Raw genomic sequence first — 26219 nt, forward strand, 5'->3', positions numbered from 1 at the left:
ATTACATTTTTTATATGTTAATATATACATTTCAACTTGTAAATTATAACAATATAGTAGTAAAAATTTAATTATTTAGACTATCATCCCAACCTCACCACTTCATCCTATCATATAATTAGTAGTGTACGGCAAGTTGTATCTTTTTTTTTTAATTATAGTTTCACACTCCAATATTCATATTCCGTACATATCACTCACAACAAATCCTGGAAATCAAGTGTACATATTTTTTAACTGATGTCCAAACTTAGCTAGGAAATGTGCGCAGAGTGAAACAATCTTGATAAATAAAAAATTATTGGGTAGGTCAGGAAATATAACAGGTAATTTCATAAATATTTTTTTATTAAAAAAAAAGAAAAAAGATGTGCTTTCTAATGGTCATGGGACCTAGAAAGATTTTTCTTGAGATTACGGTACCTAATAAGGCGGGTTCACAAGCGAAAGAATTATTAAGTGTACGTTAGGCCCATGTAATATTGTGATTGATGTGATATACTGATTATAACTTCTGAAAGCTCCATGCGAACTAGATAATGAAAAATACAAAATGACCATGGGATATGGTACAAGTGCTCCCCAGTTTTTTTTTTTTTTGACCCAGACTGTTGTCTCAAAAGGAAAAGTTTTTTTTATTTGATCACAGAGAGAGAGAGAGAACTTTAATTCTACCCTTTTTTTGGGGTGCTTTTTAGCAAAAGAATTACATATATTGGGCTCAACTAAGTCTATCACCTATATATTTGTTTCAGTTGAGGTGCCTAGCTTTCCAGAGTTCAAAAGTATCAGAGGCCCAATAATTCGAGAGTTCAAATTTCTGGTCTTTTCCTATGCTATATTGCCATCCAAGCAGGTGCAAGCCTTGCTAAGAGGCATTAGGGAAGACAGATGAAACAGAAAGCACTTATCGTCTGCAATGAGAATCTTAAAATTTTAATATTATGATCAAATTATTTGTTTGGGTACCAGTAGATATGATCAAGTTTAATTGAAATCAAAGAAAGTAATGGTGGTGGAACTGATTTTGTTTGTAAAGATAGATGGGGAAGCAGCAAGCGTGTTGCTTTAAGACAACCAAATGTCCAGCAGCTATGTAAACAAGCCAAACCGAGTATGAAAAGTTTGGAAATGTCCATTTAATTTTGTTTCTAACGCGAGCTGATTTCGAGCTCATTGCTGCAATCTCTTTTACTTCATTTCATAATCCATCTCTGTATAGAAGCATCATTGGAGTCCTTCAATATTACCAAATTGATTACATGTCACAAAAAAAAAAGGCTATAGCCGCATTTGCAAAAAGCAGCTAAAGGCTATAGCTGCGTTTTTAAGCAGCATTTCCAAACACAGCCTATGCAGCGAGGCTATAGCCCCCTGCGGGGACCTAGAGCTGCGTTTTCAGAAATGCAGCCCAAACCGGGGTCTGTAGCTGTGTTTTACATAGCCTAGAGCTGCGTTTTCTCACAACTCCAGATGCGGGACCTATAGCTGCGTTTTAAATAGAAACGCGGCTATAGGTGACACATAGAGCTGCGCTTAAAACGCAGCCCAAACAGGGTCTATAGCTGCGTTTTCTACACCCTATAGCTGCGTTTTTACACCTCAACTTGTGGCTGTATAAAAACACAGCTATTGGGTGTAAAAACGCGGCTATAGGTAATAATTTTTTTTTTCAATTTTTTGTCTTCCTAAACACATTCCTGCCCAAAACAAGATCTATAATTCCTGCAAACACTCAATAGATGCAACCAATTGGAACCAACAAAACAAATTGCCAACACTCAACAGTTCCCAACCAATTGCCAAATAACAAAACAAGTTCATTGCCCAAATAATTACATAAACAAAACAAGTTCCCAACAAAAGATTTTTACATCACAAAATGCATATCCGTCAAGGATTTTTTACGTCACAAAAAATTGTTAGCAAGCATCATGGTACTTGATCAATTAGTCCAATGCCCGTAGCTACATATATATATACCTGTGACAATGAGAACACCAGAAATTGGGTTGAAATTGGGCTTGCAAAAATCCCTAAGCTTGGAACACTTGAAAGACTTAGTAACATGAGAGAAAGACTAGCTGTAGTTCAACTATTTGTTAATAATTTAACAAGAGTAGTATAGTAACATAATTAGTCAATATATCAGAGTTAAAACTTAGAGAGCAGAAAAAAATCTAGTCAAAACTTCCAATTCAATCAAGTTTAGCAATACATTAATGAAATGAAACTGTATGTGCCCTACCTTTCAACTAGAGACTAGTGGTCTAGTATTCATTTTATTTATAATAAAAAGGTAGCAAAAACAGTTTAAATTTCAGGTTTGGACTATATTAATTGACAGTTTAAATTTCATGTTTGGACACAATGACAAGTTTTAACTTTTTAAAATTTTTACAATTAGAGGACATAGAGAATAAAAGAAGTGTTCATGTACTTACCGTTGCTTCTGTGGAAGGTACTTTTCCAAATCAACAACCAGCTGATTGATATATACCAACAGAAGAACCCCAAAAACTACTGAACCTGATATGATCACCACGGTTTGTTGGTCCTTGTTCTTCGATTCTATAAGCATCCACAAACCAAAATTATAAAACAATAATAATAACAATAATAATAATAATAATAATAGCATGCGTTTAATTAATTAATATATTTTTATTGGGCTAGCATACTTGTCCAAACGTATAGTTAATTGACATCGAAATTTATAATATAAAAAATCCCACTTAACTGTACTGTTTTATGCCTCAAAATATATTGAATTGAACTTGTCCCTGAGACTTGAGAGTTGAGACTTTGAAGTTTGAACACCAATTGCATGTTGCTCATTTCACATATAGATGAGAGAGATAGAGAGGGAAGAGGCAAAAAAAAACTATATAAAAATGTTAAACAAAAAGGTGATCCAACATACCATCTCCTGCGTTTGATGGTTTGGTGGACTTAGTGTTTTGGTCTAATCGTGATATCTTATTGTTGAAAACTTGTTAGAGAGACAATTATTATTAACAAGAATTTAAACTTTAAAGGTTCTCCACGACGCTCCCCACCCCACTTTTATTTTCTTAAAGAGAAAAGGTTCACATAAATCATATGTACTGTATGTGGGACCTACACAATGTGAGTGTGATAGTGAATGGTCTTACCAGAGTAGCAGTGTAGAACAAGGCAATTGATTCTTCAATTTTTCATTTTATTTAATTAAACGCATGCTTGACCAGGTTGAGATTTAATTGGTTTGGTCGAAGTAAACCTGCAATGGGAATATGGATTATGTTTTAGTACTAGGAGGCTACTCAGCATTAGCATTGAAAAATGCTAATGCTATATCTAAGCCTTTTTTAGCATTTTATGGCTTAAAATGTGCTGCATCAAAGGATGCTAAACACAACTATTGTAAAAAATTTTACAATAGTGCTACAGTACAATTCTATCTTTAGAATTGTACTATAGCACAATTGTAAAAAAAAAAATATATATATATATATATATATTTTAATCCACCGCCATATCTCTCTCTTCACTCTCTCTTTCTCATTTGCTCTCTCCGCTCTCTTCACATTCTCTCTGCTCTTTCCTCTTCCAAACCCAAACATCATCTGCTCTCTCCGCTCTCTTCATTCGTTCTGCTCTTTCCTCTTTCAAACCCAAACATCATTATCTCTTTCTCATCTGCTTTGTTTTTTTGGCTGTGACCGGTGCTTAAAGGAAGTGGTGGGTTTCAAACCCAAACATCATCCATCTCTTTCTCATCTGCTTTTTTTTTTTTTTTTTGGCTGTGACCGGTGCTTAAAGGAAGTGGTGGGTATGGCTAAGGTGAGTTGTGGGTCACGGAGATCGGAGTGGGTCATGGCGTGGGTCACGGAGATCGGAGATCGGAGTGGCTGAAGTGGGTCACGGCGCGGGTCACGGCATGGGTCGCGGAGTCGGAGATCGGAGTGGGCTGAAGTGGGTTGTGGGTATGGCTAATTGGTCACGGCGTGGGTCACGGAGATCGGAGATTGGAGATCGGAGTGGAGATCGGAGATTGGAGATCGGGTTCTGTTGTGATGCTGGTTTTTTTTTTTTTTTTTTTTAATTGGGATTTTTGTTCCGGTGGGATTTTAGAGAAACTCATTTGTACATGTCGCCGGAATCAGTTAATCGAATCGCCGGCGGATATTTGGATTATGTGTGTTTGTTGCTCTGTTTAAGGTTTGATGGTTGTGTTTGTGCGTGATGGTTCTGTTGTGATGCTGGTTTTTCTTTTTTTTCTTTTTTTTTTTTTTTTAATTGGGATTTTTGTTCCGGTGGGATTTTAGAGAAACTCATTTGTACATGTCGCCGGAATCAGTTAATCGAATCGCCGGCGGATATTTGGATTATGTGTGTTTGTTGCTCTGTTTAAGGTTTGATGGTTGTGTTTGTGCGTGTGTGTGTGTGTGTGGTGATGGATTTGGAAAAGCATAGGAAAACAGAAGTAACGGTTAGAAAAAAAATAGTAAAGAAAGATTATAAAATAATATTTTAATAAAAATAGAGTTTTAGGATGTAGGAGGTATTGTAAAATGGGATGGTATAAGTAATAAAGTGACTTTTTGAGATGGTATAATAGTATAGCATAGCATTCTTTGATGCTGATGCTAATAAGGGCTAAGGAATGGCATCATTAATATTGCTGTGATATCATACTGATAATTGCTATTTGATGAAACCTATATCACTAGGTTTTAATACTAATTAGTTGCTGACAAATACTATTAGATTTTCTTTTGAGTAATCTCATTAATTCATTAGATTTTCTTTTGCAACCTACCCCAATTAAATTTCACTAAACAATCAAAGACCCCAGAAGAAGATATCCCCAATTTGATGTCATCTTCAATTTGGAACACCCCTTACTAACTTATTAATTATTGCTGGGTGGGAAAAAAATAGTTAAGAAGGAAACCTCCAAAATGGAGAACTGATCTGCTCCAACCCCAAAATACTAGAATGCCAAAAAATTTGAACTTTTATGAATGAAGTGCAAGTCCGTCCACTAGAATGAAGGGCATTCTGCCAATTTCAATGGCAAAATGTACAATGGCCATGCTTATAGGGTACTGATATGTCAAATAGTTTCTAGGACTCAAAAACACAAATTCCAATGACCAAATTAGAAACTAACAAAAACAAAGGACTTACTTTCAATCACAGGATTTGAAAATAGTAAAAAATCTTCTTCCAGTCCAATCACAAATATCTTTTGTGTTCTACAGTAGTCAAGAATAAGATCCTTCCAAAGTTGTACTTGCTTCTCACGGGTGTCGCTTGGGCAAGGCATTTTTCATGTAAAGACTTTGAAGCAAATTGGAAATAAGATGTTAGACAAAATGGCCAAAAAAATATTTTTCCCAAGTTTGTAACAGCAAGCAATGGGAACATAACACAATGTACAAAGAAATTCCACTAAAACTGTGTATGCTTCCAGCCACAGGAAAAAATTTGATGTTAAGCTGTAGACCATTAACCTATGGTAGAAAATAAGATCATAATAAAGAAAAAATGTTCTTTATAAAGGTTTTGAATAGGCTCAGATATTTACGCCTAGTCTTGTTTTGTGCTTCCAATTTGTTCTGCATCTAGGATCAAACCAAGTGAGAAATCATCATAATACAAGAAAAACAAAGAAGAAGAGGAAAGGAATTCACATTTGAATAACCCTCTTCCAGCTATTCAAAGTTTATTGAAGGAAATAGGGATATATGCATCTTTCATTTTAATTACTTTTTTTCCTTTTGGGTCCTTCTTAATGTGTGAATCAAATATATGGAATGAAATTTTATTCAAAATATTCAATAACCTTTGATTATAGAGAGTGTAGCCAAGTACCTTTCGTACTCCACCATCCAAAATCCTAAAAGTATTCAGGCGGGGCATATTGCCTCTCCATAGGTTCACCCACTATATAAACTGTTGACAGAACACAAGTCATCGAAATAAATAATGTTAATAATAATAGAACTTTGAAACAATTCCAACAGTTTGGTTGCTTTGAAATCAATCAAATTGGCCAAGATTCTATAAATCTCAGAATTTTTATTATTATTATTAGAAAACTTTAGAAAGCCAAAAGCTTTGCTAAAGTGAGCCCCATTCAATTATATACACTGGTTCCTATATTTTTGAAATCCAAAAGAAATAATTCATTCTTTTTTCAAAAAATTGTATTGAAATCAATAAATGATAGAGAATAGAATTCTAAAAAGTTCACGTTCTCTCATTTTCAACTGTTTTCTCAGCTAGCAAACAAAAATTCAATACAAAAAAAAAAAAAAAAAAAAGGTATATAGAATGCGTACCCTCAGTGATATGTGCGATCTTGTCCCAATCCTGACCGGTTTCCTTTTCGCATCTTCTCTGTAACTCGGGACAACGCCTAATCTCCAGTATTTGTAAAGACGAGAGATCGCGCATCTCATCAGGCAGTGATTTCAGACCTATTTTTGTTTCTAACGAAGAAACAAACATCAAACGGTCGAAACCATTTAAAAACAAAAAACAAAAACCCCAGAAAAATATAGAAAGAATCTTCAAACTCTAGAATAAGCAAAGAGAAAAACGATTCCTACAAGTAGAGAGAGAGAGAGAGAGAGAGAGCTTACGATTGATGAGGGAGGCGTGAGGTTGAGAGCACGACGGCGAGATTAGGGATCAGGAGCTAGGTTGAGAGTGAGCTAGGTTGAAATGGGTTCAATTCTGTTTTTCAATTTAGTGTGTGTTTGTATTCAGCTTATGCATTTCCAACTGCGTTTTGTTCCTTCTTTCTTTTTCTTTTTCTTTTTTTTTTTTTTTTCTTTTTTTTTTTTTGGTTTTCACGCGTTTTGGAGTATTGCGGTTACTGTTCAATGAACAGTAACCGCAAATGTTGACTTTCTGCAGTGAACAGTGCATATATGCACTGTTCACGGACCCACAAATTTCATTTTTTATCAATTTTTTCATTAAAAATGGGTCCCACAGCACTATTCACACATTTAAAAATTATTTTGCTACAGTGTTTTCAGTTTTCAGTTTTCAGTTTCAGCAAAATAAGTTCTATCCAAACACACCCTAGGGTTTTTTCCAATTTATAGCAAGCCTAGAGCTACGTTTGCTAAAACGCAGCTTGAACATATCTGGAGCTGCGTTTACCCAAACGCAGCTCTAAAAATGTTAAGCTGCGTTTATTAAACGCAGCTTCAGACATTTTGAAGCTGCATTTAATCAAACGCAACTTCATATCAGTTTAAGCTGCGTTTTTTAAACGCAGCTCAGGGACATATTGAAAAAAAAAAAAAAAAAAAAAAAAATCTCAGGATGGCTCTAAAGCAGCGTTTTTGAAAACGCAGCTTCATTCCTACCCACCTAAACGCAGCTCCAACATCAAAAAAAGCAGCTTCAGAGCTGGTTTATTGCCGGGTTTAATAAACGCAGCTACACGACCACTGATAGAGCTGCGTTTTACAAAAACGTAGCTCAAACAGCACCCTGAAGCTGCGTTTTTAAAAAACGCAGCTCCAAAACTATAGTAATTCTTTTCCCATATATAGTAAATACAACTATAATTTTTCCACATTTACAAATATATGCTAATAAGTAATAACTAGAATGTAGTTGCTTCTAAAATAATGTAGTTGAAATTATATTATTTGAATTAACTTGATAGAATAATTTTTATTTATGAACTTATAAGAATTAGATTCACCAACTTGTATTGTTAAAAAATTACATATAACTTTACTACAAAATGAATTATTTATACAATCAATTAATTACAATTTTAAATTTATTAATAAACTTACGTAATCCAATTTCAACTCTGTATAAGATTATAAGTATATTTTAAATATTTATACATATTTACAACATATACACACTTTAATTGAGCCTCATAATTGCGAGCTTGTTTACAAGCACATAATATGTTTGAGCTCAACTTCTTTAATAATCAAACGCAAACTAAAGCTGAAACTTGGGGTTTCTAGCAAAAAAGAATATAAACAAGGTCAAATCTGAAATAAACAATTTGATTTATTTACACTCATCCATGAGAATTTGTCCATATATGTCAAGTAGTATTTATTACACACTTGTGGCACACAATTTTACATGCAAAAATTGCACTTTTGCACGTGTAAAAATATGTGCAACAAGGTGCGTGAAACTAGATATTTTCCATATATGCCACCCAGCTGGGGCATGCAGAATATAATATTTGAAGGTGTACTGTATAGTGACTTCATTAAAAAAGCCCAATAACACAAGGTATACTAATGTAACCCAGCAACTAAACTGGGCTTTGCAAAGAACTTTTCTTTCTCTAGGCCGACCACTCCTAGAAGGATTTGTTTTTGGACCTTTGAGCTGTCTTTATTTTGTTTATCTTATTTGGAAATTAGTCTCGAGTCTTGACTTATTACCCAAAAAAGAAAAAGTGCCAATGGAATGGATTGACAGACATTGAGAATCAAAACCAGGCACCTTTGCAGTTTACTTGGCGTGATTGTTGGAAACTCGAATCTGTTTTTCGACTCTTTCTTGTATTTGGCAGGGTATGCAAATTTGATGTTTCTTTTAGTTATGAACAAATCAAAAGATTTTGATTGACTTTCTCAAAAAAAAAAAAAATTGATTGATTTTGAACTGTCATATGCTCATTGACTGAAAGAAGGGCCACGTTGCATTGGCACAGTGCCAGCTGAGGATGTAGACATCTAGCGAAACCCCGCCATACATTAATAAGAATTCGATGAATTACATATTCTCTTCAATGCTACTAAAACAACAGAAGTACACATGAAGCCCACATACCTAAGGGGTGAAAAGAATTGACAGTACAAAGAATCATCACAGAAATAAAAACTCTGAAAACATATCAAGCATATATGCGCATCAGAGGCCTGCGGAAACTAATCCATGCAATGTGACAATGCCAATTACTATATTTTGATTATCTATGACGGGCAAAAATTGCACAGGGGATGGTGGCGCTTCCATCTTCTTCATGGCATCCACGGCCATTGCATCTGGACTGATGGTTCTTGGCTTCCTGATATATAACCAAAAAGGTTATTAGCAATTTGTAGTTTGTCTTTATCACTCTCCATCTCAGTCTTCCTAGATGCGTGTTTGTGTGTGAGAGAGATAATGTATCTTCTCCCAAAGAATGCTCAACCATTTCTTCAAGATTTTAATCAAGAGTAGTTTCCAAAAGGATTCAAATATATCTTTTTAGTCTCCAATCACAATTGGCCAAATTTGACAAATTTAATGAGCAATAAGAAACATCCAAAAAATTAAGCAATATTTAAAAAAATAGCCGAGCCCTCATAACTGGTGGTTGCAATATTGACAATATATAGATATAAGAAGCTAAATTTATTTTCCTTACGTTACCTGTTGCACATTTCTCCCACTGTTAGCTTAAAAATGCCTTCTCCACTAGCCTTAAGTGTGCGCCGCAGATCACCATCAGTAAATGTACCAATCAGGTGATACTCTTCATCTATGACGAGAAGGCACCCACATCCTTTACTCGTTAGCTCCACTAACTGGTCCATTATTAGATCTCCTTCCCTGCAAACTGGAAGCTCTTCTTGCTTCTTCATAACATCTTTTACCTGCACCATCATATAAGCCATACCCATCAATACGCAAGTCCAGTATTCCTTACAGGTTTAAAGCCTAAAACAATAAAATAGTAACAACTTGCACAGATTTACTAGAATATCCAAAGAAGAAATTCAAGCCAGGTTGCCATGAACACAAACAATGCAAGTATGCAGCCATCTTCTACCATCAGCAGCCAGCTTCAAAAAGCCCACCTCCCCACACAGGCACCATCACTACCATACCAAGCCAATGCTAACCCAAACCACCACCCATCACATTCATGTCGACAAGGTATGTGCTCTGTCTAATAGTAACTACTACCAGACAAATGTTACTCATTACTGCATATCAGATGAATATGTCAACTTTCATCCTTCCTAGATTCATTTAGGCTAAGGAGGATAGAAAAGTAAGAGAAAAGAAAATGTGAGGTTTAAAAGGGGGAAAAAAAAGACGAAAGAAGAGATTAATATTTTCCATAACAAGTGTTTAAGAGGAAGGATATAAAAGTGGAAAGAAAACAAAGCATCTTGTATTAAATTACTCCTTGTATTGAATTGTTTTGAATGAAATGGTATCAAATCACCCATGTAACACATTTCCTCTCCTATTTTTCTCACATTTTGGGAAGCTTAGAAATGGTGAACTTACAGAAAATAAGCTCTCCTTTTTTTTCCTTTCCACATTTATACTCTACCAAACAAAAAGAAAATACCAATCCATCATTCATTTTCTGTCTACCATTTTTTTAAAACACATTCCAGAGTCCCCACCAAGGTTTTCTAACAACTGAGAATTGTCTTCAACCAAAAAAAAAAAAAAAAAAAAATTGCAACCAGAAAATTCAACCCAGCCTTAACAGAATTATCACAATTACCCAAATCAAAGCCAATTGATCACTCATTTCATCAAGAACAACCCAACAAAATATAATACCCAATCATTAACAACAACCACCACCAGGCCCTAATCCCAAATTTTGGGGTCATCTTTGAGGACGCCCCAACATGTATCGGTAGTAGATCCATTTATAACAAAGTAACTTAAAATTTTACAATGGCATTAACCTATTGCAAGTCTGCAACCCAACCCTCCTTTTTTTACAAACTTGGGCTAAAACACACACACAAGCAGAGTTAAATACCCAATGATTAACGATTCAAAATCAGCATCATATGGGAAAAACCAATTAAATCTACGCTAAATGAATTGAATACTCATATTGTCTAAAACAATCCATAATCAAAATCAAGCTATTAAGAAATGGTGAATTTATTCATAAGGCCATGATTCTAACGTTGTCAAAATCAATCCAACAAATACTAATATGCAAACATTCACGTATAAAATAAAATAAAATAAAAACAAATAAATATTTGCAAAAAATTGAAAAAGTAGATTGATATGAAAACCCTAACTAACTAACTAACTAACCTGACCTTGAAAATGAGAGACTTGCCGATCCGGCCGGCGGGGTGATTCGCAGCGTACTCTTCCTTGGTCAAGTTCCTCGCCGCCATGAGCGCAATAGCGATCGTATCACCGAAAACCATCTGGATCGCGGTGGAAGTGACCGGAGCGAGATCGAAGGGGCACAATTCTCGCTCCAGAGGCAAATGCACGTTCATGTCACACAGGGCAGCGAGCGCATTGCCCTGAATGGAGGTGAGGGAGATCAGGTAGGCGCCTTTAGCGCGAACGCAAGGGACGAGGCGGAGGAGCTCGTCGGTGTTGCCGGACTTGCTGAAGAGGACGACGACGTCGGAGGAGGAGAGAATGCCGATGTCGCCGTGGAGGGCGTCGACGGGGGAGAGGAAGGCGGAGCGGATGCTGAGGGAGACGAGGGTCTGGGAGATCTTGTTGGCGACGAAGCCGGACTTGCCGACGCCGGAGAAGAAGATGGTGCCGGAGGAGGAGAGGAGGGTGCGAGTGAAGGCTAGGGTTTGCGGGAGAGAGAGGTTTTGGAAGAAGAAGTTGAGGTGGCTTTGTTGAGATTTGAAGAGATCGAGGAGGGTAGTTTCGTCAATTTTAGAGTCTGAAGAAGATGATAGATAATGTGGAAGAGAACCCATTTTTGTTTGAATGAGAACTCTGTGAGAGAGAGAGAGAGAGAGAGAGAGAGGTGGTTTTGTATTGAAATATAATAATATTTTTATGGTTTTGGGTATGGGTTTGGCTTTGTTTGGTTTTCGCGGTATGAGGGAGCGTCGGTGGAAGGGATCAATTATTATATTTATATTTGTGTTGGGAGAATGGAGAGCCAAGACATGGGCTACTCATGGTTGTGCTTTGCAGTGTGGTTTGTTCTGGCAAAGCACATGCCGACATGCACACACACCAGAAAGGACTGTGCTTTGTAGACTGAAGGTAAAAACTATATACCAACGAGGCAAAGCAAGGGAAAAATGGGCAGTTTTTCCTTAATTTACAACCAATTATGAACCAAAATGGTTTTTTTTTTTTGGATCCAGAAGCAAAATGGTTTTATTTTTGCAATTTAACACCATTTTAGGAACAATTTTGTTAATCAGTATGTTTTCAAAACTATTTAGGAAACTAGCATCTGGAGTCTTAAAAGATCCCGAGTTCATTATATAAATCGAGTATTAAACACTCGAATTCTAAGCTGAGGTGGAGCAAATTATCCACGTAGAACTCGAGTTTCATAGAGTTGTAAGAAAAAATGTATAGACTACAAAGTAAAGAAGAAACGTACAAGCTACAGAAGAAGGAGTCAAAAAGAAGAAGAATTTGACCGAGGAAGAAGAAGAACCTCAACAACCAAACTCATTTCTCAAAAACCTAAACCCAAAAAAAAAAAAAAAATACTCATTCCTCCAACACAAATCAAAACACAACCTCACAGTAGTTTCGATCTCAGAGCATGCGTTGCTGGGTTTTGATGATGTAATTGAGCAAAGTTGATCTTCCTCTTTGTCCGTGCGTTGCTGGGTTTTTCTTTACTCTTCCTCTCCGTCGATCTTCCTCTCCATCCATTGCTGGGTTTTTCTTTGCTTTGTTTGCTGTCTTTCTTTGTTGCTATGTTTGTTGTGTTTATCGAACTCGAGTCTTAAAGACTCGAGTTCCACGTGTATAATTTTTCCACCTCAGCGTTGCCAGCACATGGAACTTGAGTCTCTAAAACTTAAGTTACTACAATGAACTCAAGTCTAACAAACTCGAGGTGCTAATTTCCTAAATAGTTTAGAAACGTTGCTAACTAACAAAATTGTTAGCAAAATGATGTTATTTTGCAAAAAAAAAAAAAATCCCAGAAAATGTTTCTATTTTGAAACTATTTAGCAAAAAATCTCTATTTTTAAAACTTGATTTGTCAAAATTGAGTTGCAACCGGAACTCAATATTAACAATGTCGAGTTCTATGCATATTTTGCGGATATCAAGTTTTATACATAACTCGATTTTGTTAAAATCGAGTTTAAAAAACAATGACATTTTGCTAAATAGTTTCAAAACAGTGACATTTTGCTATATAATTTGTAAATTAGGACAAATGCCCATTTTCCCCTACAAAGCAATGCCATATACTTTCTAAAATTGGTTGGAATGGTGTAACTCTTAGAGATAACGCATAACCTTTGTTGTTGTTGTTGTTGTTGTTGTTGTTGTTCTTTTTCTTCTTTATTATTATTATTATTATTATTATTGTAGAGAAAGATAACCCATAACTTGCTATTGGATTACATGTGCCAATTTTTAATTTTCATACCCACCAATATTATTTACTATTTAATCCGTAAACTCATTTTTATGTATTATTTTAAACTACAAAAACTTGAATTTAAATAATTAATCGATGATATAACTATTGATCTTTGATTGTCTTGAAATTTTGCAAGCATGAAGAATATACGAAGATAGTGCAATCCAACAATAAATTTGTCAAAATTCATATCGAATTAAAAAAAATATAGGGTGATGTAACATTACTTAAAGTTACATCAAGTGTAATTTAAACCTAACTCTTTTAAAACATATTAATATTGATCTTTGATTATCTTAAAATTTTGCAAGCATGAAGAATATACGAAAATAGTGTAATCCAATAGTAAATTTGTCAAATTTCACATCCAATTAAAAAAAATATTGGGTGATGTAATATTGCTTAAAGTTACATCAAGTATAATTTAAACCCAATTCTTTTAACATATATTAATATTTTAATAAATATTTTTTTACAAACTTTGTTGTAGCTTGTTGAGGTCTAAAAAAAGGTCATAATAAAAGGAAGGCCCAGAGGATCCTGAAGCCCAGAAAAGAAAGAAGCATCCAAAAAAGAGACCATGGCAAAGTATAAAGAAGCAAGGATCCTCAATAAGCGCAGATCCCTTCAAGCACAAATAAAAAGGAAGACTGGGACAGATCGATAGAAAGAAGACAGAAAAAAAAAAAAAAAAAAAAAAAAAAAAAAAAAAAAAAAAAAAAACAAGAAAACAAAAGAACGCAAGCAACCTCTCATGGCACAAACAGAAGAGGCCTCGGGGAACCAAGACAGGGAAGAAGAATGATAACAAAACGATTTTTAAAAAGGCAGAACAGGATTCCGGCCAAATAGGAAAGAAACGGAAAAGTAGAAGGCGCCAGAAGTGGGGATGCTGAGAAGGGCATACCTCAGCACGTCCCAAAGAGGATGGCTAACCAGAAACTTTCGAAGGAATCAGAACCAAGAGAAGGAAAGAATGAGAGAAAACGGAAAAGGGACTTACCGAGACGATGGGGACAGAACATGCTCTGTTTGCAAAAGAACAAAACAGGGGAACCAACGGTTCCCCGGGACGCCCAGAAAACTCCATTATAAAAGGAGGGGATGAGTTGTGAAGAAGGCAACGAGAAAAAAAGAAAGAAACGCAAGAAAGAAGAAATTCTCTAGGGAAAACTATCAGAAAAATCTGTGTAGAAAGAAAATACTAAGGGAAAAACAAATACTGCTTCCCGATATCCTGTAAAGGCCACTATTGCACATACTCGGATTCAACGAGAATCAAACTTTGCAAGTTTTGAAAGCTGAAATAGCCATTCAAGACTGCAATTTTTGAGCTTGATTGGACCTTGTATCACGTCCTAGTGAGCTTTCTGTAATCAAACAGATAATGTATTAATGAAATACTGTTTCATAATTCCCAGGATCCCCACAGCACTTTTTTTTTTTTTTTTTTTTTTTTTATCGTCTTGCTAATCCTGTTTTTCTTTCCTTCTGAACTTACGTTGTCAATTTTTGGCACTCTTCGATATCCTTGTTTGTCATTTTTCTATATATTGTCAGAAGTATTCTCTGCATTCACTTGATTCTTAAACAGCTCGTTAGCTGCGGTGAGTCAAGGCCCGGTCCACCAAATCCTTCCTTTTCACTCAGGCCCGGGATCCTTGGGCCTGAGTATCCCGAAAAAGGCACTCTCACATTTTGGCGACTCCGCTGGGGACTGGGCAAAGAAGAAGGAAGAAACAACCCTTTCACAGAGAATGCCTCCAAGACAAAGAAACAGCAAAGGAACTAATGTGCCACCTACGGCTTCTGAGCCTGTAGGAGAAAACGAGGAAGTCTCCAGGCAAGGAGGTGGGATACCCTTGGTAGAACAGGAGGTTGTGTCAGAACAAAGACACGCAAGACAGGAACCAGACCTAATGGCCAGGATGACAACAATGTTAAAGGATCTGGAGCAAGAAGTTCGTCTTCTCAAAGAAGGCAGGACACAGGAAATTAGAGACAATATTCCCCCTACTGGCCACCAAGATGGGGCACAGCCAGAAGGAGGGTCAGCAATGGGAGGAAGAGCCAACCCTCAGTACTTGACACTGGCAGACGTCAATGCCCTCCTGGAGTAAGAAAGGGAAAAACTCTCAGGGATCCCCAAGCAATTCTCTCGGGATCCCCCGTTCCCTCCAGAACTTCTTGGCAAACCATATCCTAAGGGATACGAACCCCCAAAGTTCCATCCTTTCGATGGGAGGAATGGAAGTGCCGTGGAACATGTGAGCAGGTTTGTCCACACTATGGGCCCCTATGCAGGAGCAAAAAATTATGTCTAAGGGAATTTGCCAAATCCTTAGTGGATAGGGCATACACTTGGTACACCACGCTGAGACCCGGGTCCATCAAGACCTGGGATGAGATGATGGAAAAATTCTACGCCAAATATTACCCTGGTGAAGACAAAATCACTTTCCAGAACCTGCAAATGGTGAGGCAGAGACCTGGAGAAGATCCTGTTCAATTCATTAAAAGATTCGAAGATGTGTCCCTAGACTGCTATGGAGACCATGAAGAAAAGGAGCTCGTGGAAACCTGTATAACCAACATGCTTTTTGATTACAGGCTCAACCTTGAAAATTTATGTATCACACAGTTTGCTGACCTGCTACAGAGAACCAGAAGGACGGCGCAAACCATGAGAACAAAAAGGCTGCCCGCGTCCTAAGCTATGACAGCATCAGCAGGAGAGAAAAGGAAGAGACCAGATGGGAAGGTGTTTAAGGAACCACCGGTGATCCCATGCACAGCTGAGGAGTTAAGCCATGTCCTAGACAAATGGATTGGAGATGGGGTTGTCAGGCCATTCACTGTGTCCAGGCCACCAACCGAAGAAGAAAGGAAGAATCCTTTATTTTGCAGAATCCATAATTATGTGAAGCACTCCACTAAGGACTGCTGGACCCTTCGCAGACTCTTCCACAAAAAGTTGAGAGAAGGAACCTTGGAACTCACTTAGAAGGAGCCAGAAGTGCAGAGGAACCCCTTGCCTAACCATAAAGGAAAAGGGGTGGTAGCAGTAGTAATACACAGGAACCCGGCAGAAGCAGGAGAATCTGAAGGATCCTTCCACCCGAGCACAGTCAGAACCCTCCAGAAGAATCCTAAGTTCAGGTCACTATTCAATCAATTAGGATTCGGACCAGAAGCAAGAAGGGTGGCCACAGAGTCTCTCATGAGCATAGCAGCAGATTCAGGGATGGAATGCTTTACAGCTGAGTTGCATGCTAGTTGAGCTTTCCTGGAAACAACCAATGCAATAACCTTCACTGATGAAGACATGGAGATTGAGCACCCAGATCACCGTAGACCCCTTTATCTCATGGCCACCATAAACGGTGTTCAAGTCAGAAGAGCACTGGTGGATACGGGGGCATCACTCAACCTCATAGCCTTAAGTACCTTAGAAGCTGTTGACTTAGTTGACAGAAGGATCCTGGGGGCTCCTATGGAAATAACAGGATTTGGAGGATCGGTGGAATCAACAGAAGGATACGTGCAGCTAGCCTTAAGGGTAGGGCCAATAGTAGCTTTGACAAGGTTTCATGTGATTAATGCAGAAGTTTCTTATCAGGTGTTGCTGGGACGCCCGTGGCTTCATAAACATCGCCTTATTCCATTCACGTTCCATCAATGCATTAAAGGGAGGCTGAATGGAAGGCCCATAAGGATCCCTGCCAACCATAATCCTTTCAGCCAGGGAGAAGTGAACTTTGCAGAAACAATGTTTTATGATGAGTTGGAGCCAGATGATGAGAACCCTGCCCCAGGAACCCTAGGGGCACCTATCCTAGAAGAAGAAGAAGGAGGGAGGGGCACCCGTAACTTGAGGAACCTTCTAGAAAGAAAAAGACAAAAGAGGGAGCCCAGCTCTTCAAGATCCCGAGAATGTGTGGTGGTGCGGGAACCTGGGGGAAGGCTAATTTATCGTTTGTGAATGTGCGCGGGACCCGAATGCATTGTGCAGGAAGGTCCCGGACCACCAAGCTGCATGATGGCCCAAGAAGAAATCCCAGAAGAACCAGTTAAGGAGGCCCAGATTCAGCCTGAGGAAGAACTAAAGGAAGTAGACTTGGGAACAGAACCAGGATCCCGAAAACTTGTTTTCATTAGCAGTCAATTGGTGGCTCAAGAAAGAGAACAACTGGTAACCTTGCTTCAAAAATACAGAGATGTGTTTGCATGGACCTATGATGAGATGCCTGGTCTAGACCCGGAGTTGGTAGTCCATTCTCTTAATGTGGACCCAGGGATGAGGCTAGTAGTCCAACCAGCTAGGGTCTTCCACACTGAGGTAGAAGCTCAAATAGTCCAAGAGGTCAAGAAATTACTAACAGCTGGTTTTATCAAACCCATCCAACACCCAAAATGGCTTTCCAACATTGTACCTGTGAAGAAGAAAAATGGTCAAATTCGTTACTGTGTAGACTTTCGCAACTTGAACAAGGCATGTCCTAAAGATGAGTTCCCCTTACCCAATATCGACCTCCTTGTAGATTCAGCTGCAGGAAACTCAATGTTCTCGTTTATGGATGGGTACAGTGGATACAACCAAATCCGCATGGCAGCCAAAGATGCAGAGAAGACGGCATTCAGAACTCCGATTGGGAACTTTTACTACACTGTAATGCCCTTTGGCCTCAAAAATGCGGGGGCTACGTATCAACGGACCATGACAGCCATTTTCCATGACATGATGCATGAGGAGATGGAAGATTATGTAGACGATATTGTGGTCAAGTCAAAAACCAGAACAGGACATTTCCAAGTACTTGAGCAAGTCTTTGAAAGATGCAGGAAATACAAGTTACGTATGAACCCCATGAAGTATGCCTTTAGAGTGTCTGCTGGAAAGTTCCTTGGATTCCTGGTACATCACAAAGGCATAAGCGTGGACCCAGCCAAGGCCACAGCTATTGCCACGATGAGAAGACCAACTACTGTTAGGGAACTCAAAAGCTTCCTGGGAAGGGTCTCCTATATCAGGAGGTTTGTGCCTGGTTTAGCCTCAGCTACAGCAGGCCTATCCAAACTATTGAAAAAGGGAAATGAATTTACCTGGGGAACAGAGCAGCAGGAAGTTTTCAAAGAATTCAGGGCATTATGAATCATCTGCCCACCCTCCAGGCACCAGTACGTGGGCGACCTCTGTTGCTATACTTAGCATCAAACTCTCAGGCAATAGGAGCTTTGCTGGCACAAGAAGATGACCAAGGAAATGAGCAGCCCATATATTATGTAAGCAGAACACTCAAGGATACCGAGACCAGGTACCCCAGAATCGAGAAAGTCTGCCTAGTGATCATTTATGCATCCTAAAGGTTGAAGAGGTACTTCTCAGCTCACCAAATCCTCTTGGTAACCAAGTCCCACCCCATAAAAGCACTCCTGCACCAGCCCCTTCTCACGGGAAGGATAGCACAATGGCTAGTGTTGCTCTCACAATATGATATAGGTATGAGAACTCCCAAGGCTGTCAAGAGCCAGGCCATAGCAGATTTGCTAGCTCAATTCCCAGGGAAGGAAGAAGGCCCGCTGAGCGAAGAAATACCTGGTGAGGTAGCAGTGATGGAGATCCCAGGGAAGAAATGGACCATGAGGTTTGACGGGTCAGCTACAGCAACTTCAAATGGGGTAGGAATTGTACTAAGCTGTGAAAATGGGGATATCATGCCCCTGTCTTTCAAGCTTGGTTTCTCATGCTCTAATAATGCAGCTGAGTATGAGGCATACTTAACTGGGTTGACTATAGCACTCAGCATAGGAGTGAAACATATGAGAGTGCTGAGAGATTCTAATTTTGTAGTCTCCCAAGTGAAAGGTGACTTTGCATTACGGGAACAAAACTTAGCAGCCTACAGGACTTGGGCACAAAGGCTGGAGATGGAATTTCAAACCTTCAGTATAGAATACACTCAAAGAAGTGAAAACAAGTTTGCAGATGCTCTCGCCACCCTGGGATCCCAAATACCATTTAATGGGAGGGATACGCTGATAAAAATAGGAAGGCAGGAACATTCTATTGTAAGGATCCTCCAAGGGATGTACCCCGGGGAATCCAAACAGTGGGACTGGAAGGACGAAATCAAAGAAAGGATGAAAGAGGCGAGCCCTAGAGGGAACATCAAAGAACTAATGGATTACACTCAGATAGAAGGAGAATTGTATAGAAGACTGCCAGGAGGAATACTGTCCAGATGTATCACCGAGAAGGAAGGAAAGTCGAAACTAGAAGAATTACACGCCCAAACATGTGGAGTTGCAGAAAAAGTCAGCCTATACAGAAGGATGCAACGCATGGGGTATTACTGGCCAGATGTGGACAAGGAAGCAGCAATCATACAGGGGAAATGCCAGGAATGTCGTTTGGCAATCGATAAAGAAGAAAGCTATGCGGTGTTTATTGCAGAAAATTGGCGGGTTCCTTTCATAGGATACCTGGCTCGGGGGATCCTGCCAACCGACAGGGAACTGGCCCACAAGCTCAAAAAACTAGCGTGCAGGTATTTCTTGCAGAACGACATTTTATTCAAAAAGGGATACCATGGGGATCCCCTCAGGTGCCTGGGACCAAAGGAAGCTAGAGAAGTAGTCAAAGAGGTGCACTCTAGAGATTGCGGAAGTCACCCAGGGAAGAGAAGGCTGTACAAGCAGTTACTGTTGTTGGGATATTACTGGCCAACGATGAAAAGAGACTCTGAGGAGCTGGTCAAAACATGTCATGCTTGCCAAGTCCTAGGAGATGCAATTCACACTCACCCAAATGTCCTACAGGATATGACGACGCCATGGCCTTTTCATACTTGGGGGCTCGATCTCATAGGGCCCATAAATCCTCCATCAAATGGTTATATATGGATCCTAGCAGCCACGGAGTACTTTACAAAATGGGTAGAGGCCATCCCTTTGAAAAAAGCTACTGGAGCAGCTGTAGCAAATTTCATTCGAGACCACATCATTACAAGGTTCGGGATCCCCAGAAGATTGATCAGCGACAATGGAACCCCATTCATAAACAAAGATATGAAGGGATTAACTGAAGCATACCACATCAAGCATGGAAGATCTACCCCATACTACCCACAAGGAAACGGCCAAGCTGAAGATACTAATAGGGTAATATTAACAATCCTTAAGAAAATGAAGCATGAGTATGGAGGAAAATGGAGTGACCATCTGGCAGATGTGCTTTGGGCATGTAGAAGCTCTGTAAAGACAGCCACAGGATTCTCCCCATTCTCCCTGATTTATGGAACAGAAGCCATCAGCCCTGTGGAGTTAGTCATTCCTACACCAAGGGTAGTTCTGGAGGAAAATCAGGGAGAAAGTGAGGACGCAAGCAATGAAAAGAGGCTAGTAGATCTGGAAGGAGTAGAAGAAGAAAGAGAGCTGGCCAAGAAAAGGAGCCAGAGATACTAGCAAAGAATGACCAGAGCATATGCACAAGCAGTACGCCCAAGAGTGTTCACTAAAGGGCAATTAGTGCTAAGGATGGCGGAGCACGTGAGGAGGAACCTGCCAGGGCCTTCCAAGTTCATCCCAAAATGGGAAGGACCCTACATCATCAATGCAGCTTATGAAAGTGGGTATTATTACCTTGCCAAAGAAGATGAAACAGTCCTGACAGAGCCCATAAACGGGAAATGGCTGAAGCAATACTATGCATAAGGACAAGGGGATCCCGGTACCTCAGGGTCCTTTCACCAGCTTCACTATCTGCTAAGTTCTTTTTATTTTTGTCTTTTTATTTTTCAGCCTTTATCATGAATTCTGGTCTAAGATAATTTTGTTCAGGAACATGTGATAGATTGACACTTTGTGGTCAATACTGCACCAAAAGACTTTTTCTTTGTTCCTTAAAAATGATCATGTTTTAATGAAATTCATGTTTCTTCAACATTTAAGTTTTTCTTTAAATACTGCAAAGACCAAATTTGGATAAATTTAAGGAAGGATACCTGAGTCAAAAAAAAAGGGAAGAGTATGTAATACCCTTTTACATATGGCCCAGGATCCACCTCACAAATAATTTCAGATATCCCACAAACAGTCCCAAGTGCATAGGTCTATGATCACAGAATAAAAGTAAAATATCTAGGATACCTAGCCTAGCACTTGGCAAAAGGGGAACCTGTCAAAGTTCATGAACTGGGACCGTATCTCAAAAAAAATATATACATAGGGAAGGATACCAGTGTACCCAGTTCAGTACTTGCATAATAGATTACCGGGTACTTGGACCAGAATTTACAGTGAAGCCTGTGGAAACCATGGTCCAGGACTCAAGAAAGAAAAGAGCCATAGGAAAGCAAAGGCAATATACCAAAGAAAAAGGCAGATTCACATACTAAGAAATAAGAAGCAGTTTTGAAACACAAAAGAGAAAGCAAAGAGCAGAGCAATGTTCAAAAAAAAACTTATACAACCCCAAATTGTTCATGTAAATCTGAAAAAAAAAAAAAAAAAAATAAGCTAAGGAATGAGGTCGGCCAACAGGGAGGCATCCGGAGAAATAACAGGCACAGCCAAAGTAGAAAGGATCCTCTGCCGCTTGACCTTCAAGTCTTGTAAAACCTTGTGAGCATGAGCCAAAGCTTCCTCAGCAGCAGCTATCTCAGTGTCTATACTCTTGAATGATTGCCTCTGAAACAGCATATGAGCCAGCAGACGCAAGTGATCCAGCAGAAAAGACAAATTGAACTTGGCCTCTAGAAGGTCTTGCATCACCCCTCTCCACTCCAGAAGCTTTTCTTCAGACAAGGAATCTACAGAGGAATTCCTTAGGGAAATCAGCACAGCACACAGCAACTCCATCAAAATATTGCCTAGAAAAACGCCTCCCCTCAAGCCGCTGGTAAAATCCCCGTGACTCTTGAGCAGGCTCTCTAGCAGCGGCAGGCCTTCCACAGGAACAAAGAAGCGCAGGAAGCTGCCATAAGAAGACCCAAAAACATGGAAGTGGCTGGTAGGAAGACTGTTGAATTCCAAGAGATCAAAGTGAGCCAGGAAAGAGGAAAGCCTTGAATCAAGATCTGAGGCAGCCATCTTCGAGGCATCCCCCATCGCCGTGTCATCACTTGCAGAGACAGGAGGACTTGCAGCCTTTTGCTCTGGATGAAGGTCAGCAACTTGAACAGGTTTCACAATTCCTTCAGGGATAACAGGCTCAGAACCTGCAAAGCCTGTATCAATATTCAAAAAAAAAGAAGAAAAGAAAAGGAAGAACAGATTTAGTCTTTTTTTTTAAAAAAAAAAAGGAGAAAAAGAAGAACAAACCGGTTCCAGTTTCTTGGGGCAGAGCCTCTTCTTCCTAATCTCCTGACTTCCTCGAAGATTCTGGGAAGGAACATAAGGCAAGTTGAAGAAAAGGTGAAGGACCAATGGCAAAGTGGCTAAAGGAAGGGATAGATGCAGGGGGCTTCGCCATATAAAAGAAAAAAAAAAGGGGGGGGGGGGGGAAGAAAAAGGAAACACGATGGGAGCAGCTTGCACTCACCTTCTGAGCTTTCTGATTCTAAAGAAGAGGCAACACTGGGAGCGGATTTCTCACTGGTTTGACCTAAAAGGAAAAGGAGGAACTCAAGAAAAACTGGAAAAGAAAGTAAAAATATAACGCTATTTCAAGGAAACAAGGTTTACCTGTTTGTTTGGATAAAGGAGTGTCTCCCAAAGCACCTTTATCTGACAAGGATTGAGGAAACACAGTCCTGATAGGACTAGGAGTGCGTTCAAGATGGGGACTTTGAGATGACGGGATCCTAGAAGCTTTGGGATCCTGAGAATCCTGGGAACCTTGCATCGGTTGCCCGGTTTTCTCAGCTGGATCATCAGTAGGGGGCTCCTCCCCCATAACAGGAAAAACAACAGAAAGAGCTGTGATAGTTTCCTCCCCCAGAGCCTTGTCAGTCATAGGAGGGGATACCTCCACCTAAAGGAAGAAGAAGCGGAGAAGGCAGTGCCAAGTGAAAAAAAAAAAAAAAAAAAAAAAGAGAAAAACACAACAGCAGGAAATGCTAACAACACAATGTCAGAACAAAAGGGAAAGAACAAAAGAAGGGGGGGAACACACGTACCACGTCGTCTCCAGAAGATTGGCTCTTACCCTTCTTGTGATCAGACTTGCGCTTGGACTGCAAAGGAAATCACCACTCGTCAGCAAAATAGAAATAAGTGCAACAAGGTGAACAGGTAAAAAAAAAAAAAAAAAAAGAAGAAGGAAAGAAGTCTTGCCCTTCTCTCTCTCTCTACAGATTCTCTAGAAGTCTTTTGCTTACTACGAGTACGCCCAGAGGGTCCTAAAGGAGGTTGGGATACCAAACCAGTGGATCCTAAAGAACCATGGACTGAAGCAGTCACAGGAACCTGGGGAAAAGAAGACTCTACCTTGGTCTTCTTCCGGGTCCTTGAAACCAAAGGTTCCCTGACATCCTTGCCTTCCTGAGATGCCAAGTGTGCTTGAGATTTCCCCGTTTTCCTTCTTTTCGCCTCAGAGCCTATCTCCACACCCCCCTGTACTTTCGCCAACATCAGTAGCTTTCATTTTCTTCGACTTGACATCCTTACCTTTACTCGGAGCAGTGGCAGCACTTATTGTCTCTGTTGCACCCTTTTTGATGGGCACCCGAGAGGAAGCACCAATGATGAGACTATCACCCAGCCAGGTCTCAGGAAAATCCTGTCCATAAGCCACCCAACCTCCCCTGGAGGCATGCCACTCTGCAAACCCAGTCTTGCTGCTTGCAGCAGCAGAAACAATCCCAGCAGTAGGAAGGGATAAACGTCTATTGGATGTCGAAGAAGAAACAATGCTAAGATTCGGGGCTTCCCGAACTGTACCAATGCCAACATAATCAACAAAAGACTTTTGTACTCTTCTCCAATAACTGGTATAGCCACTAGAAGCAAAGACTCCTCTTTGGGAGTTAGGCACTGCAAATTGGGGGCTCCTCCGTGACCAATAAGAAAAGGCCTGCAGCCTCAAGAAAGGGTCCAAGGAAGGAAGGGATGGCACCACATCCTTAAAAACTGGAGGAATGTCCTAATCAGAACCAAATTGTCAGAGCACCCGGTGTGCTGAATAATGAGTATATTTTGGGCCACTTGAAGAAGGCACAGGAAGCCAGGAGGGGCTAATGCAGGCAAGATAAGCCAGACTGCCCTCATCACCACGGCGCAAGTCAAAGGTATTACCTGTAGAAGATAAAAAAGAAGACAACACAGAATCACATGCAAAGCCAGGACCAAACTCATGAGGGGATCTCCAATATAAGCTCCCTGCTTGGTCAAACAACTCCACAAGATTGAGGCCACCACCTTTCAAGCTAATCCAACGAAAAATAATGGGAAAGGCATCGGTAGAATTACCACAGAGACCCTTCACTATGTCGGGGGATCCTTGGAACTTGTCCTTCACAAATTTCAAATTCCTGCACTTAGCCAAAGTAGCTGCAGAACGGTCCCACATGAAAATCTGAAGAATAGCACAGTGAAGAGATGAAGTGATCACATAACAAGAATCACCCTCAGCCTCATCTCCATGAAGCTAGTCCAATTGAGAATAAACATGACCCAAAAACAGAGGGGCCAAAGGATACTGGGTACCTCGAGCCAACTTGATTGCCAACGGAAAAAACGAAGACTTAACTCCGTACCCAGGGAACTCACTAAACAAAAACTTACTAAGCCAAAAAGCCAGGAAACCGGCCCACCTCACTTCCTTATCTTTTTCACGAGAGAGGGTCATCACCCATCTCCCCATCCTAGCCGGCTTACCACCAGAAGAGGCGGCGCGACCACCAAAATGACCAAATAATTTTTCTTCTACCACGAGATCCTCACCAGAAAGGTTAATATCAAAGGGATTCTCTTCACCAAACACCGGGAGGAGGAAGTTATTAACCACATCCTCCAAGGTGATCGTCAATTCACCAGTAGAAAAGAAAAAAGTATGAAGGGAAGGACACCAACGACTTCCAGATGCCTGAGCCCTTTGGCGTCTCTGAAACCCTCAAGGTTTTTGGAAATAGCCACTGCCTTTAGGATATCGGCGCGCTCCAAACGACCCACAAACTCAGCATCAGACAGTTCCTTGTCTACCCATATAGGCCAACCCTGAATCTTTCCCGGAACAAAATCAAAGAAAATAGGAACCGCCTCTCGGATTCCTTGTCTGATCTGGAGATCGAAAATCTCTCTAGGATCAGGAACCTGAGCGGAACCAACGAAACCCGCTTGGCCAGAAAATATCCAAACGTGAGGGGATGGAGGAGCCTCACCATGAGATATATGAGGGAAAAATAAACTGAGAGAATACCAAGGATCCCGTAAAGGGAAGGCCGGACGTTCAGTAACCTCGTGAGAATCACTCGGAGCAAAACCAGAAGAACCTTCACCCTCAGAAGGACTGGGAGTACGCTCTCTCCTCTTTCGAGAAGAAGAAGAAGCCATCGAAACAACACGCACTATGAGAAGAAAAGAGATTGAAAGTGCGAAAGGGAGGAAGACCAGAGTAACAGAGAAGAAGAGAAAAAGAAAGAGAAACACAAAGAGTGAAAAACTCAAAGAAGCAAAGTGATAAGATGAAACGGCTACAATAAAGGCGCAAATAGCAGTTGGGGAAAACAGTTTATGGAAAGACGCGCCAGTTGCCAAGAAATTTAATTTGAAGTAGGGATTAATCAACAGTTATTAATGAGAAATAACGGGAAACGAGAAAAGTGGGTAGAGGAGTTTTACCTCAAATACCCAACTGCCACGTCCCGTATAAAGAGGAAGCTGCAAAAAGTAATAATTATAAGGGAATGCAACACGCAAAAAGGAGGTGACT

At 39.8% G+C, this 26219-nt stretch overlaps 1 protein-coding gene and 2 long non-coding RNA genes across 3 annotated transcripts; all 3 read right to left on the minus strand.

The window, feature by feature from the left end:
* Positions 1 to 1795: 1795 nt before the first annotated feature.
* Positions 1796 to 3300, minus strand: LOC126698475 (uncharacterized). The gene is made up of 2 exons (XR_007646477.1): positions 3156 to 3300; positions 1796 to 2571 (listed from the first exon to the last, which is right to left on the minus strand). It is a non-coding gene; the product is annotated as an uncharacterized LOC126698475 (long non-coding RNA).
* A 2064-nt stretch (positions 3301 to 5364) lies between these two features.
* On the minus strand, positions 5365 to 6753 carry LOC126698474 (uncharacterized). The gene is made up of 4 exons (XR_007646476.1): positions 6636 to 6753; positions 6333 to 6482; positions 5863 to 5943; positions 5365 to 5612 (listed from the first exon to the last, which is right to left on the minus strand). It is a non-coding gene; the product is annotated as an uncharacterized LOC126698474 (long non-coding RNA).
* A 1972-nt stretch (positions 6754 to 8725) lies between these two features.
* Positions 8726 to 11946, minus strand: LOC126698476 (probable arabinose 5-phosphate isomerase). The gene is made up of 3 exons (XM_050395728.1): positions 11064 to 11946; positions 9409 to 9632; positions 8726 to 9061 (listed from the first exon to the last, which is right to left on the minus strand). Exons 1-3 carry the CDS (start codon positions 11694 to 11696, stop codon positions 8905 to 8907), a joined length of 1014 nt encoding a protein of 337 aa, XP_050251685.1. The 5' UTR covers positions 11697 to 11946; the 3' UTR covers positions 8726 to 8904.
* Between the last annotated feature and the right edge of the window lie 14273 nt (positions 11947 to 26219).

This window comes from Quercus robur, chromosome 9 (genome assembly GCF_932294415.1).
Source record: "Quercus robur chromosome 9, dhQueRobu3.1, whole genome shotgun sequence".
NCBI lineage: Eukaryota > Viridiplantae > Streptophyta > Magnoliopsida > Fagales > Fagaceae > Quercus > Quercus robur.